The sequence below is a fragment of the Sparus aurata genome, chromosome 16 (assembly GCF_900880675.1).
Source record: "Sparus aurata chromosome 16, fSpaAur1.1, whole genome shotgun sequence".
Classification (NCBI taxonomy): Eukaryota; Metazoa; Chordata; class Actinopteri; order Spariformes; family Sparidae; genus Sparus; species Sparus aurata.
The window spans coordinates 19,470,042-19,484,549 of NC_044202.1; the positions used below are offsets into that span (position 1 = coordinate 19,470,042).

Below are 14,508 nucleotides of genomic sequence, written 5' to 3' on the forward strand. Positions count from 1 at the left end.
AACTGTTATGCCAGCATGATGCCTTTGTGATGTTTGGTTTGATGCTTTATCATGTATCCGCAGATTTAACTTATCTTATGACTGGCATCTTTTGACGTGTCCCCGGTATCGATTTTGATTAGCTTGCCGGATCAAAAAGTAGCAGTCTGAGCTGTAATTTGCATGAATAAAACACTGATACTTCCTGGATTGTTTTTCTTTCCAATCTCTCCATCTCACTCTCACACCCTTTTTTTTCTCCACCCCTTTTTTCTCCTTCTTTTTGTCCTTCCAGGCAAAAGCTAGTGGAAAAAAACTCCAGAAAGTCACAGTAAAGGTGTCCCCGCGAGGAATCATCCTCTATGACAGTGCCTCCAACCAGCTGATAGAAAACATCTCCATATACAGGTCAGTCCTCCGATCTGCCACTGTTCCTGACCCATTCAGTGACCCTGACTCAGTTGGGCGGCCCCAGTTATGAAATACTTCCACCCTAAGCTGGTCCTTATCACCTACAATAAAACAAAAGTTGTTATTCCCCCCGTTGCTCACATCCATCACTGTAAGGAGGTGTGGTACTCAAGGGATAAAGAGAGCGGGAGTACTATTTGTCATCAATCTCAACTCTCAACTCTCCTGGGAGCACTACAACAGCTGTATGTCTGAGCTTGACACACACACACACACACACATGCACACATACACATACACATTCTCTCCAGTAAATGCCTACAGATCCCACTTGCTTGCCACAGCCTGCAAGCTTAAAGCTGCCTAACCTCCATTGGCCTCGAGCTTATGAGCCAAGCCTGAATCACTTTTCTAAAATTCCACATTTATGAGTCTACCTATTGAGGAGAGGTGGGACTTTCCATCATTTCTCCAAGCATGAATAGGATTACGTTAAATTATTTCTTCTAAAATCTGGCAGATTGAGGACGAAAACTCAGCTGCTGACGGTTATCGAAAGTCATTCTAGAACAGTTTTATTTACAAGTTGTCTACACTGACTACGTTTCTGGATTTGCAGTGTCACTTTGGGATCCTTAGAGTTTTTTATTCAATTTTGCATGGTTGGTTATTGAACAACTACGACCCGGCTGTGCAGTTCAAGAGTGATCGGAATAGATTTAAATTCTCGGACATACAGCATTTATCTATATTAAAAATCCGATCTCTACATCACAGCCGTTTTTTTCAGATTCAACCCGAGAGGGCATTGCACACCAAAATCCAACAACAGAGAGGAGGGAACACTTTGACCAAATATAATTGATGCAGATACTGGGGGTCAAGGTCAGCATCAGTTAAAGATAGGGTTATAGTGATATACTGGTTTCATGGTTCATGAGATAGAGATATTGCGATATAGCTAACAATTAACCTGGTGATAATTGTTTTGATTCATCATTTTGCTTTAAATATGGAAAAACATCCTTCACAGTTTCCTTAAAGCCTTGTTCAAATTGGTTTTGTTTGACCATCAGCGGCTAATCCATTAGAAAGTTTAGCATTTTTGCTTGATAAAATAAAAAAAAAAAGAAATGAGATGGTTGCCAATATTGCTGCTTCATTTTCTGTCGATTGTGTTACAGTTGGCTAGCTGGGGCCATATTTTGCATCATTAAAATTATGCAAAATTAGTCATTATCACTTACTGTTTGCAGTGTCTCCATGCACGCACAGACAACCATCATCACATTGATAATTAAACCTGAAGAAATAATAATAATAATAATAATGATAATAATAATAATAATAATAATAATAATAATAATAATAATAATAATGATGATGATAATTTTGTTAAAATGTCATTATGTGGTTTCTTAGCAGATCCATCATGATCATTTGGAATTCACATCAGAAATAATATCTTGAAAAAGTGAAATTGCTTTGAACCTTTGGTATGTGTATCGTTTGTGTGTGTTCAGATCTGACTGAACTACAACTCTACAACACCTAATTGTGTTCATGAGCTGTGTGTCACAGGCATTGCTTCATACTATCTTGGCAAACAGCCAAATAAGCAGGTCAAACCTGTTGTTTTTATATCAGCAGCATGTCCCTGTATCTTTCACCTCACACAGTATCTCAGCCTTCAACATTCCAAAACCTTCCAACGGGGGCCTAATCACCTCAGCTCAACTGAAGCTGTCTTCACAAGTTTCAGATATTAATTTCACTTACGGCAGCTCTTTCTATTAGTTTGTTTGCAAAAAAAAAAAAGCCCTGTTTTGAAATGCCACTCCAGTAAAATGCTGCACTGATAACGGATTCTCTCATTTGAAGAATATGAGGGAAAATACGACAGCAGTTAAAAAGGCTGACAGCGTGAGGTGAGTCCAGCTGTGACCTCAGGATGGTGTGAAGACATAAAGCAGCTGGTTGTATCTCGCACCCCATTGGAGCTCTCCTCCCCAGACATCTGCTGGGAAGATGGATGACCAATAAAAGAAATGGATTTGCCTAGACACCCAATTTCCCAGACGCCCTCCCTCCCCAACATGGGCCCGTAAATTTCCACCGTGTTGTGCAAACCTCTCTAAACTTTTCCTCCCTTGCTTTTATTTATTAATTTAGCATTCCCACGCCTTCTATTCTTTAGTTAACCAAGTGTGCAACTATCCCCCGGTGAAGTTTGAGCACAGTGCTGATGTTCAAAGGGAGAGGGAGGACAGATGGCAGACATTCATTATAGCCTTCCTCCACCGTTTTGGGTCTCCCTCCCCAACTGGCCAGTGTCCCTGTCACTTTGGCATTACGATGATGACATGGTGCCGAAAATCTATTTGTGGATCATTACGGCTTCATTTTAAACTCCTTTACAGCACCTGAGACTGACAAGCAAGACCGATACCTCTCTCACACAGGCCACAGAGGAGCCAGGCCCAGTTTAATAGCTTTAATTTAAAAACTCTCAGTGGATCAAAGCTTTAAACGGGTGGACACAGTGGGAGTGTGGTGTAGTAACTTGTTTTGAAAAGCAGGAAGAAAATGGCATCCATCAAACAGCGCAGATGTCCCCTGTGCACGTGTTCAGTTCAGATTCATGACATCGTTGAGCTCGGTACCTGTGCACAGCTGGGGTGTGTATTTGATCGTGCGCCGAGCAGTGAGATTACAAGTGCAGCCGGGGAACATTTAAGAGAAATGCTGGATTGAACAGTTTGGATCAGATTGCTGGACAAGCTTAAGGGCTTAGTGCAGATGAAGTTGCATGATGGCTGCACTTGATCTGTGAAGTCTTAGAGTTTTTATTAAAGCGAGTGCATCTGTGTGTTTTTTTTTCGTGCAGAATATCATATTGCACAGCCGACAAGATGCACGACAAAGTGTTTGCATACATCGTCCAGAGCCAGCACAATGAGACCCTGGAGTGTCACGCCTTCCTCTGCCCCAAGAGAAAAATGGTAAGAAAATGAGTCTGTACTTACTGGAAGCGGACAAAGAGTTTGAAACCAACTGGATCAAATTTTAGATATAATGTTTCCCTGTAATTATAGAAACAGTTGAACATATGAGAGTAACGTTTTTGCTTTCTTATAGAGAGTAAGATAAGAAAATCAATACCATGCTGTCTGTTTGTTACAGTAAATATGAAGCTACAGCCAGCATGTTAGCCGAGCTTAACATAAAAAATGGAAACAAGGGGAGAGAGCTAGCATGTCTTTTTCTGAAGGTCAGAATGTGCCTACCATCACTTCTACAGCTCAATTAAAGCTGAATTAATCCGTAGGGGGGACTATTTCTTGGCCACTCAAAACCACACACAAACAACATCCCAGCAACTGGATTACTCAAACAAGATGCAGATATGTGTTAATAATAAGTGAGCTTTAAAAGGGGCTAACGGGTGTTTTTTGTTGCCGTCTTTAAGACTAGCTCTTTCCATTGCTAAGCTATTTGGCTGCTGGTTGTAGCTTCATATTAAGCATCCAGACATGAGATTGGTTTCTGTTTTCTCATCAAACTCTTGGCAAGAATTTGAACTATTCTTTTAACACCATTATTTGCATATGAATACAAGTATATTGAAATAAGGCTACAGACTGTCTCTATGAATACAGGCTACAGATTCTTATGGGGCAGGATTCTGCATTCGGATATTTTACTCAGCTTTCGCCCCTGGCAATCTGTGGAACGTGCTTCATGCAGCTACAGTATGTTGCAAAGAGACCTAAGAACAACTGTACTGCGCACATTTTGAGTCACACTTTCCTTGTATGCATGCAGATGTCTAGGTATTAAGCCAGGAGAAAGAGGAGGAGTGAGGGCTTGAAGGGTGGGGAAGTTGTCATCTCTCTCTGGCATTCACTCCATCCCTGGAGGTTTGGGGAACGAGTGAGCCACTCCCTCCTCTTCCTTCCCCTCACCAATTTAGTTCTGGCCAAAAGGCCATGTATCCTCCCAGTTACATAAACAACTTGTCATGTAGCTCGCGTCTTTTCTGTTCCTCCTCTTCAAGTGTCTGTTGAGGACCTCCTTGTGAATGTCACCAGTTCCTGTTTTTAAGTCAGTGTTAACTTCCTGACTCCGGTTTCCATCGGGCAGATGAGATGCGTATGAATATTACTCATCTTCCTTCAATTCTTCACTTTATCTCCCTCTTGTCTGTCTCTCCAACAGGCCCAGGCGGTAACCCTAACAGTGGCTCAGGCTTTCAGAGTGGCGTTTGAATTTTGGCAGGCTGCCAAAGAAGGTACGCATGGTCGCCTCTTCCAACGACCAGAGGAGTGTGACGGATGAGTGAAAACGTCTTTCTCCTCTTCGCTCTCCTCCCCCACTGTTGTTATTCTCTCCACTTATAGTGTACAACCACTTTCCTCCTTAGTTGCCAAACAGGGATCCTGTCTTTTATCCAGATGTTTCTGGCATAGCATAGAAACATTAATTTTCTTTCTGGCCTTGGCCTTGACATCCTCAAGACGGGTTCATGTGAAATACTGAAGCGCCACTCGGCTGTTTCACACGGTCACCGTTGTTCTTATCTCGCATACACACACTCTATTCATTAGAGGAACGTCCCCATTGATTCAACCAGTCCCCCCCCATCATGGAGTAAATCTTCTGTTTCTTTTACAGTGAGAAGAGTAGTCGTAGTAGTATGGGAAGCTGGTAGCTCGGGTTATATTTATATCATTTGTATTTTATTTTTTTTACTGTTTTTGTCAAACTTATAAACCATTCAACCTCATTAAATGTCCGAGCACACAGAGGAGATAAGCAGACGGGGCGTGTTGAGGCAGTCAAAGTGCTGTGTAAGGACGGTGCCACACAGTCTTTTGTACAGCTCAGCAGAACATGCATGTAATTTACTGCATGTATGACTCCAGAGTAAATGAGCGGTTCTTGCCACATAATAGTGGCATCTGCATCACCACCTCCCACTCTTCTTCACCGTATTTACATGGGTGTTGCTGTGTTGCTGCTCTTTGAATTTTATGATTATCCATTGTTGCTGTCCGTCTTGTTTTGCACCTGGCACCCCCCTTCCCTGTCGAGTTATTTTCTTTTCCCTCTCCACCACCCCCCCCATCCCAGCGTTCGCTTCGGTTTATTATGAAAAGGAGACGGGCGAAGAGGAGGCGAGTGAAAGAGGGGGATGGGGATGAGAAGAGAGGGCAAGAGAGCATGAAAGGCGGGGCAGAGAGGGGTGTCGGGGTGTAAGAGAGAAAGGAAAATGATTGTGCGCGTGTGTCAGTGGGAGCTCAGCCCCCTGACAGATTCAGTGTTGGTGCCATTGATCCTGTCTGATGTGAGGGCGGGTTTATTTATTCAGTCCTTTGGAGACACACACATGCACTGTATGAAAATTCTATCAGCCTTATTTTTTTTTTTTTTTACTCCACTTCTTCTTCCTCTTCTTTAACAACTGTGGTGTTCAGGAATGTTTTCATGTGGGCACATTTCCACTCAGGGGAGGGATTATTTTCCCCAAGATCAAGGCCACAGCCTCCTTGCCTCATGCCTCTTCACTGGGTTGTTTGTACTTTTGAGTTGAATATTAAAATCTGCTGCCCTGTTTGCTCCCTCCTTCCCTCACCATTCACCTCTGCTCGTCTTCGTTTCCTTCCGAGTCTAGTGACCTGTTTTTATTTGCCGAGCTGTTTTCCTTCTAGTTCAGTAAGATGTCACTGATGAAGGGGAACCAGTGCCTCACTGGTAGGAGGGCTGTGGAGGGGAAAGGAGGATTACTTTTCAAACTAGAAGTAGTGGTGTTCTCTTGTGGCAGAGAGGACGAGAGAGAGCTGGGGGGGGGATCCTTTTCGAGTCTGTTTCATGAAAGTTAGAAGACCCAGAGGAAGGGGGCAGGAAGGGGGGCTATCTACTTTATGTTAGTCTAGTATTGCCGCTTCTGTTTCCTATACACTCTACTCCACCACCCACAGTGTTCCTCCACAGCCCACCACACATTCCTGGCCCACATTCCTCTGTATATTACAGTTCCTATCTCTGCTCATAGAATATTCTCTGTAAACTCTACAGCTAGCTTTTGAACTGGGTTATGTTTAGGTTGCTTCCATGTTTAGCAGGAGTTTGATCCTCAAGTCAGACGGAAAACTACGCACAGGAAAGGCCATGCGGGAAAACGTGTGCCTGGGGAAGTTTTTGTTACTCTGCCATCACTAAGCTACCTGGGCTCACGGGAATTGGGAGGTTTTTAGACCCCCAAGGATGGTGATGAAATAAAAACACCTACTTGGTGTAAGCAGGTTTCTTTCGCATGGACAGAAATGGACAGTTAGGCTGTAGCTGCAGCGTTGAAAGTCTGAGTGAGACTGGGTTAGTATTATCACACTTAATCACAGCAGTCTCATGTTTCCCTGTGCGACTTTCCGGTGATCTTTGAGTTGAGGCAGAGATGGGTATGCATGCATTTGTGTATAGACTCCACTTAGTCCCAGTGTAGGAATATTATTTGAGACGCAGAAACTGATTCACAGCGTTTCACTTTATTGTAGCTAGGGGAAGGCAGCTTCTGTCAGAGCCAAGGATTTAGGAAGTAATGAATCAAACTTAACTGACACTTATGTGCTTCACAATGTGCGTGATGAGGACTGAAACACCTTCGATCACAATCATGTCTCCCAGCCGTGTGATAAAGGATATCTCACGTTAATTTAATCAGGGCAAACATATTTACTTGTTTACATATTTACATATTCTTTACATTTTTTCAGTAAGTCAATTTCAAATAGTAGCTTGGCTATAATATTTGTTTATAATAAGTTAAAATGATCACTCTGGCAAGATCTTTTGTGTGTTTGCTGTTTTCCATATAGACATTATTGTACATTGGAAAGTAGAAGAGAGGATTCGTTGTTTTACATCTAGAGGTGCTCTACAGAGCACCAAGGGTTTGTATTGTGTGCCTGTGAAATTTGTGCCTTTTTATGGGGGTGATTTTCTTGTGAGTTTGTACGTCTGCAAACCGGCATATTTTAATATCTTGAAGACATTTTTCGTTGTATTTTTTGCAGTTACGGTAGGGTCTGAAAGTCTTAGACCAAAGTATCTCGAAAGAAGGATCTCACCAAAATCTCTAATCTTGTCACGCAAACCTGGAATTAAGAGACAAGTTTAAGTATTCAGAAAGTAAATGAAATTGTTTGAGGTTATATTGTTATTCTAAGCTATGATGGGCTTTCTGAGCATCAGATCATGGCTAGACAAAAGTTTTAAGGGGGGAGTACATGAAACTGGATCAAACTTTATCTAAAACACAATCAGGCAGACCCAATGTGACCACACCATCAGAAGATCCTGGAGAAGCACTGATACTGCAGCAGGATAATGAACCCAATCACACCTCAAAGATTTGCAAGAGCTACTTGAAGACCACAGTCACCTGACCTCAACCCTATTGAACATATAAGCGGGCATTTGAAAAATAAGAAAGACATAACATGACGCTTTCTAGTGGTCTCAGGCTTTTGGACCCCATCAATATAGTATAACCTTTGAAGAGAATCTAATTCATTCACCTGTACGCATACAACGATAATGGAGTTGTCTTTCCTGCAAATTCAATTTTACCGCTGTCTGTTTGTTTTATTGCAATATGTCATCATAGTTTCTACCTTCTCATAAAACTGTAGAAATCTGTTTTTATTCCTTGGTTAATTTTCACTGTTCCAAGGGGTGACTGAGGAGCTCTGAAGCTGCCCTGTTGCACACTGAGTTTAAGAGAATAGTGTTGTGCAGCAAATAGGAAAATCTTAGTTGCACTGTGTAGAAAAACCTTCTTCCCAGCAGGTGAGAGTGTTTGGAGTTAGCAGAGCCTAATAGCCACCTGACCCAGATGCCATGCCTCCCCTATTTACTGTACTTGGTGCTGTAAGACGTAAAACATGTGTTACGATGTTTGAAGGCCTGGCCCTCTACAGTAGGTTTCAGTTGACAGATGGCCTGAGTAATTTGTTTACACATGTTATATGCTTGGTTAGCGGTACATGTCATATCCACTTTTACAGCAGCTAGAAAAGTAAACAGTTCCTTTTATAGATGCACTGTGAGCGCGCTGACCCCATGGTAACAGCTTGTCTTCACTGACGTCTCTCTTTTTTTTTTCCCCCTTTCTTTTTTGTCTTCCTCTACTTGTGCGTCGGCCGCGTGCAGAGAAGGAGAAACGAGTGAAGTCGGGTTCAGACGGGGAAGGAGCCAGTAGCTCGCAGTCGGACAGCTCGGCCAGCCTGGGTAGCCTGAAGGGAGGAGGTGAGTCACCCATCCTCACATCTTTCTCTCCCCCCTCACCCTCCCCATCGAGCAGCCGTAGCCTCGGGGCAGGGGGAAGAGGGCTATTCAGCCACTTGTCAAAGGTTGGCTGATATTGAGGCTGCGGGTCAGCTGACAACAACCTGAATTTTTTGGAGGTTATTCTTTCTCACTAGCAGCATTACAGTGAGCAGCCAATGACATTTTTAAAGGGATTATGTGTGATGGTAATATCTCTCTTTAATTTGAAAACATTAAGCTCCCCTTCTGTGTTGTAGGTCCATTAAAAACAAATCTCTCTTCACTGATCCGCATGACAGTTTATGATGATAGAGAGCTCTTCATGGACAAACAGTCACATTCAGTCTGACTCTGGAAGGACAGTTATGGTTCTGTTTGTGCTAAATCGTGAAACCCACATTTCATGTGACCTTCTTGTTAATCAGACTTACAAGATTCCAGGGCTTGAGGCGCGGGTCAGGCCTTCTAAACATGCTGTTGATATCCAGTGAGCCAGACAACCTTAAGGCATTATTAGCTCCACATTTTGTCCACAGCCTCAGATACAATAAGAACTGAACGTCCTGTTGCCTGTAGCACAATAGCTGTACCCTTATTAGTCCTCATAATGTTCTCTCTTTGTTAGTCCGCTCTGTGTTGGCCTTTTTCCTGTCAGACTTTGTAGGCCTGAAAAACCTCCTTTTGCTGCTGGAGGTTTTGAGATCGAGGTAGTCCTTTTTCTTTATTTTATTTTATTTTATTTTATTTTATTTTATTTATTTATTTATTTATTTATTCTGCAGACAAACATCTGAAAACATCAGCTGTGTACTGAGTATGCCCCTCTGCTGGTGGCCTCCAGCCAGAGAGGGATCTCTCTAAATCTATTCTGACACTATACGTGGCCCTGAATGTTTATCGTTTTAGTGCCGACACAGATTTTAAGGATGATCCGTGGTGAGAAGAGTCAACTAAGTAGGACTTGGAAACAGACTCTGGTGACAGAGAGGATTGGTGTGTGCTGGGTCTTTCAACTGCAAGCGGATTGCATTTCTGGTAAAAAAAAATAAATAAAATGTTGTACAGCAGAGCATGGTGGAAGCTTCTGAATGCTTTTTGAAACAAGCAGGGCATTTTTCTAAAGCAGTGATTGGAGACAACAGGACTTCAGAGCTATCAGTAGGTCACGGTTATGTACCCTTCACTTTGGCTGATCAGATTGCATGCCACCGCCGCTAAGTCAGAGGGACTCTCAGGATCAGTGGCGTTGTCTGAGGTGAGTCAGCTTTTATGTGCGAGACATGATACCTTCAGCTCTCCCCCAACGCCAGGCCTCTTACAGTCACTGGAAGACAGAAATTACACTCCTTCTAGGGTTAGTCTCTGATTGTTGCAGGATTGTTGCCTGCCTGAAAGTGTCTGCCTTTACACAGTCCCTTCATCTTCACAGTCGTGCAACTGTTGTTCCCCTTATTGATTGATCTGCTGGTTATTTTCACAATTAATCATTAACCCGTTACTGCTGAAAGAGACATATTTGCGTTGCTTTTGTCTGACCTTGAGTTTAGAATAGATAGACATTTATTTACTTACCTAAATGACAAAGCAAACAAGTACATCCTTATGCAGATTACTTTTCTTTTCATTCATTATTTGCAAATCATTGCAGCTTTAGTTAAATTGTGCCAGCTGTGCTTTACTCCCATAGCCCCTCTTCCACCCTGGCAAAAATCTGAGCTGTTAAATGAAAGGCATTACCAACAGATGAGCCTTGATCCCCCCCTGTCTCTCCTCTCGGATATCGGTCCTAGTCCCACAATATTGCCTTCTTCACAACAGCAGAATACTCTAAATGCCTTTAAGCCAGTGTTGACTGAGAGGACAGTTTGAAGGGACTCTCGTTGAACTGTAGAAAATAAGGAAAAAGGTAATTTAATGGTACTAAGTTTGAGAGCGAGTGTAACGGAGTTGGATTGTGCTGTCATTAGAAGAGTCATTACGTTTTTCCAGGTCTCTATGGACAACATTAGCCTGAAGAGGAGACAGAAATTAGTGTTCTCACTAGTTATTGACACACATTAATCATCAGCCAAGGCCATTACAAGCCAATCCCATTACAGATCAGTGGTGTCGCTGTGGTTAGGCGTGTGAGTCAGAGGGTTACTCCTTGCTCACTTATCACAAAGTGACAATTCACAGATGGCTGTATCCATGAGATACATTCGAGCCTTCAAGTGCGCTTTAACAAACACCATGGCTTGATAAACTTTGTGAACCTACGCTCATGTTCCCTGTATGATAATCAGAGGATCCATTCAAATACATTTATCTTCATTATTACACTGAATCCAATGGTGAATGCGAAGGGTTGCATGTCACGTTTTGCACATTTATGTTGGATTTTCTCAAAGTGCTGCTTGTTTGTTTTGTGTTACAGAGGTAGCCACAGCAAAACTTCTGGATTTGGCAGAGGGAGCCAACGTGGCGCTGGTCCACTCAGGAACAAAGCAGACTGAATCGGATCCCTTTATGGTGCATAATCACGCAACAGAGAACAACAATACTGTATGGGTAAGATGAGAGTCAGGCTGGTCAGGAAGTTTCAGTTGCTTAGGACTGATAAGGTGGGAAGACGAGAATGCCATGCAGGAAACACTGATCAGTTATCCGGGTGATGTACTATACCTGCTGCATTTCAAGGAGTGGATTCTATAGTTGTGCAGCTGCAATGCAGAGTCAGACAATAACCCATTGAACAGAACTGACCTCATTTAATGGTCACATAGCAGGAGAGGGTGTGGGGCTACAGGCAGTTTAGATTAACCTCCCATGGACTGTTTGAAACTGAACAAAAGTAGCAAGAGCGGACTGCGTCTCGGCATCTTGTGTATAAATACGCTTCTGCTTATTATCATGAACTTTATCTCTAACCGTCATGCGTATGTTCTGTCCTGCAGGAGTTGGAGGACGGTCTGGACGAGGCTTTCTCAAGGTGAGATTCACTGCGATTTTGAGTTTTCCCTACAGACAGACACACTGGCTGCTGGTCTGAAAATAACCACCTGTGGTTAGGTCTGCCTGGTACACTCCCACAGGCAGGAGACGGGCTCGGTTTACAGGCCAGGTCGCAGCCAACACCCACCCTGAGTCATGCTGCTTTTGTAGGCTCAGTTTACCATCATCTCAGGCCCACACACAGATTTTTATATGAGCTCATTAAGCCTGTGGTTACAAGAGGGTGCTGCTGAGGGTAGGTCATTTTATGGTAAATAATAGTCTTTAGAGTGTGTTAGTGGACTAAAAACAAGCATAGGAAAACTCTGAAAGAAGATCAGGACTCTGGGTTCTCAGGGTTCAAGGTTGATGGTAAGGTGGAAAGCCAGCTGCCTTTGCTGATTGGAATTCCTCAAACTCTGTCTACGCCATCAACGAACTAATCAGCATGGAGCTGGAATCATCTGTGATAAATGTTTCAATTTAGTGTGTATCGGCGGCACACTCAGATGATCTGTGGTGGTCCACTGTCAGGTTGCACAGTGCAACCGCTTACAGCTGTTTGTTCGGGACCGTCTTTCAACACTTTATGAGTGCATTTATTTCCTTTGGCTCTGCTTTTTATTGCCCCTACTAATTCAACAGTGGTGCTTCTTATTCTCTCACTTTCATTGAGTGAATGGGAGAGTGGGCGCTACAGTCACTGTAATCAAGTGCTAAGAGGCCATTTTAGCCTTGTTATCAGGCAATTCTTTTGACTACACGCTGTAATTGCACCCTGACGTCGTTAATCCCCCCGCTCTGTGATTAATGAGGATGTTCCCAGAGCAGAGATGCACCCACATGAAGATTTCTATATTTGAAGGAACGTCAGGGGCCCGAGGGACAGGTTGATGTCCATCAGGGAAAGCTGATTGCACAGGTTGACTTTGAGGTCACATTCTGTTAATGAGGATAGTGCAGAATGAAGGTGTGTGTGTTATCTTCACTATACCTGATAGTTGGTGTGTGGCACATACAGTCTAATCCGAAGATTAAAATAAGCGCTTGATTTATGGATTGTTTATAGTTCAGCAGCAAAACCCTGTATTGTCCTGACTGTCCCTCTGTGTAATTAAATAAAAAAGACTGTAAACAGCAGAGAGGTCAGAGGGTTTAACTTCTATTCATCTTGAGAAACGCCACAAACCATAAACTGCTACTGTTATTTTCATGCTTCCCAAGTGACATATTATGCACTCCTAAATCTGATCAAGGTACTCCTTTTGTAAACTTCACATCACCTCTCTGCCTCCCAACATGTGACTGTTATCACAGAAAAATCTGGTGCCTTACTGCAACTACAAAGTTCGAATCCTGTGATTCAAGGCGGATGTTCCTAACTTTAAATTCCTTTTCATTTCTTGACAAGTGCCATTTAAATTCTCTTAGATGAGCAGTTTTGCCACCTTTCTATGAACTGCAGATAAATTCACGTTGAGATCGTTTATGTTGGTTTTTAAAGACCGCACTGCCACCTGCTGGTGGTATAGTGTGGAACACTTGAGGATGTAAAGTCTGTTGATAACAGAGGAAGACCAGTATGAGGTGCACAGGGTTTGGTAGAAGCAGACAACATGTAACTGGGATGACATTATTAGATTACAAAAATAGGTGATTGTACTCAAACCACATTTCACTTGAAAACTTTTAAACTAATTTGGAGTTAAAAATGTCAAGTATTACTTGATTGCATTTATACAGTACATATGGCTTTTGTTTTTATTAACTACAGCCCGCATGTTGTAGAATACAAACATTACAGCTGTAATTTGCAGCAGTACTGTTTTTCTAAGGGTGACCTGATGTGACCAGATCAAAATGCTGAACAATACAAGATGGAATATTAGAGTTGTAAAATGTTTAAAGGGCCTGTATGTAATAATGTGTAGCAGTTTACATGTAAATTCCTAATAATGATACCGTGATGTGAAAAATGAGCCCACAACCGCCTCTCTTGGTTGTATGTGACTTTATGCGTGTGTCCGAGTGCCTCGTCTCAGTGCCTCTCTCCCTCAGCTAACAGAGAGCAACAGTAGCTAATGTTAGGTTAGAAATGAAGTCTAACATAAACTAACAACTGGCTTCAGGCACAACACGGAGCCCCTTTAAAGAGGAACAAAGACCATTTGTGGAACTTACATTTTTATGGCTGTGTCCATTTTTTTGGTATGATGTGCAGTTTGTTTTTTTTAGGTTTCTTGTAAAGATTGAGGTTAAATAAGCCTGTTTACCTATGATAACCCTAATGTTACGTCCTTACTTGCGTAGCTTTGAGCATAAGAATTTGGGAGTTAAAGTCACTGTTGCCACAACAAATGTATCCATTCGCTTTTCTCTAATGCTGTTCAGAATAGTTCAGACTTTAATTGTTGCCTGACTTGTGATGTTTCCTTTGCACCCCCAGCCGCAGTCTGGATAGCTTTGAATCCTACTCAGGTAACCATGTCATTCACCAGATCTAGTGACTTCCATTCTCCCCAAGTCAGCCCACTATTCAAACCTGCTCATCTGTCTGGATATCAGTGTTCAACCAGATTGATTAAAACTCATGTCGTTTCACATATTCTTATATGGCCATATTCCATTAACAAGTCAAGTTACTTAGAGATGCATCAGAGGGCAAAACTCCCTCGCTGTCATTGTCACAGTTTGATCCATCCCTGAGCCTCATAAGACAACTGCCACAGAGCCTGATGTGGTGTGCCACTGTGTCCACGTCTTCATCACAAATGTTTCATGTGTGTCCGCCTCACATCCGTCAGCTGTGCACTCTGC

General features: G+C 42.6%; 1 protein-coding gene across 4 annotated transcripts in view; it reads left to right on the forward strand.

Moving 5' to 3' along the window:
* The window catches only part of ldlrap1b (low density lipoprotein receptor adaptor protein 1b), a 34,294-nt gene that overhangs the window by 17,184 nt on the left and 2,602 nt on the right, over positions 1-14,508 (forward strand). Inside the window, exons 3-9 of one of the 4 annotated variants that reach the window (XM_030391685.1) lie at positions 275-387; positions 3,278-3,392; positions 4,609-4,681; positions 8,602-8,697; positions 11,135-11,229; positions 11,655-11,689; positions 14,138-14,169. In XM_030391685.1, the coding sequence (XP_030247545.1) occupies positions 275-387; positions 3,278-3,392; positions 4,609-4,681; positions 8,602-8,697; positions 11,135-11,229; positions 11,655-11,689; positions 14,138-14,169 (559 nt within the window). Of the gene's footprint in view, positions 1-274; positions 388-3,277; positions 3,393-4,608; positions 4,682-8,601; positions 8,698-11,134; positions 11,269-11,654; positions 11,690-14,137; positions 14,170-14,508 lie in introns of all 4 variants that reach the window. The other 3 variants (XM_030391684.1, XM_030391683.1, XM_030391682.1) reach the window with 3 other exon arrangements.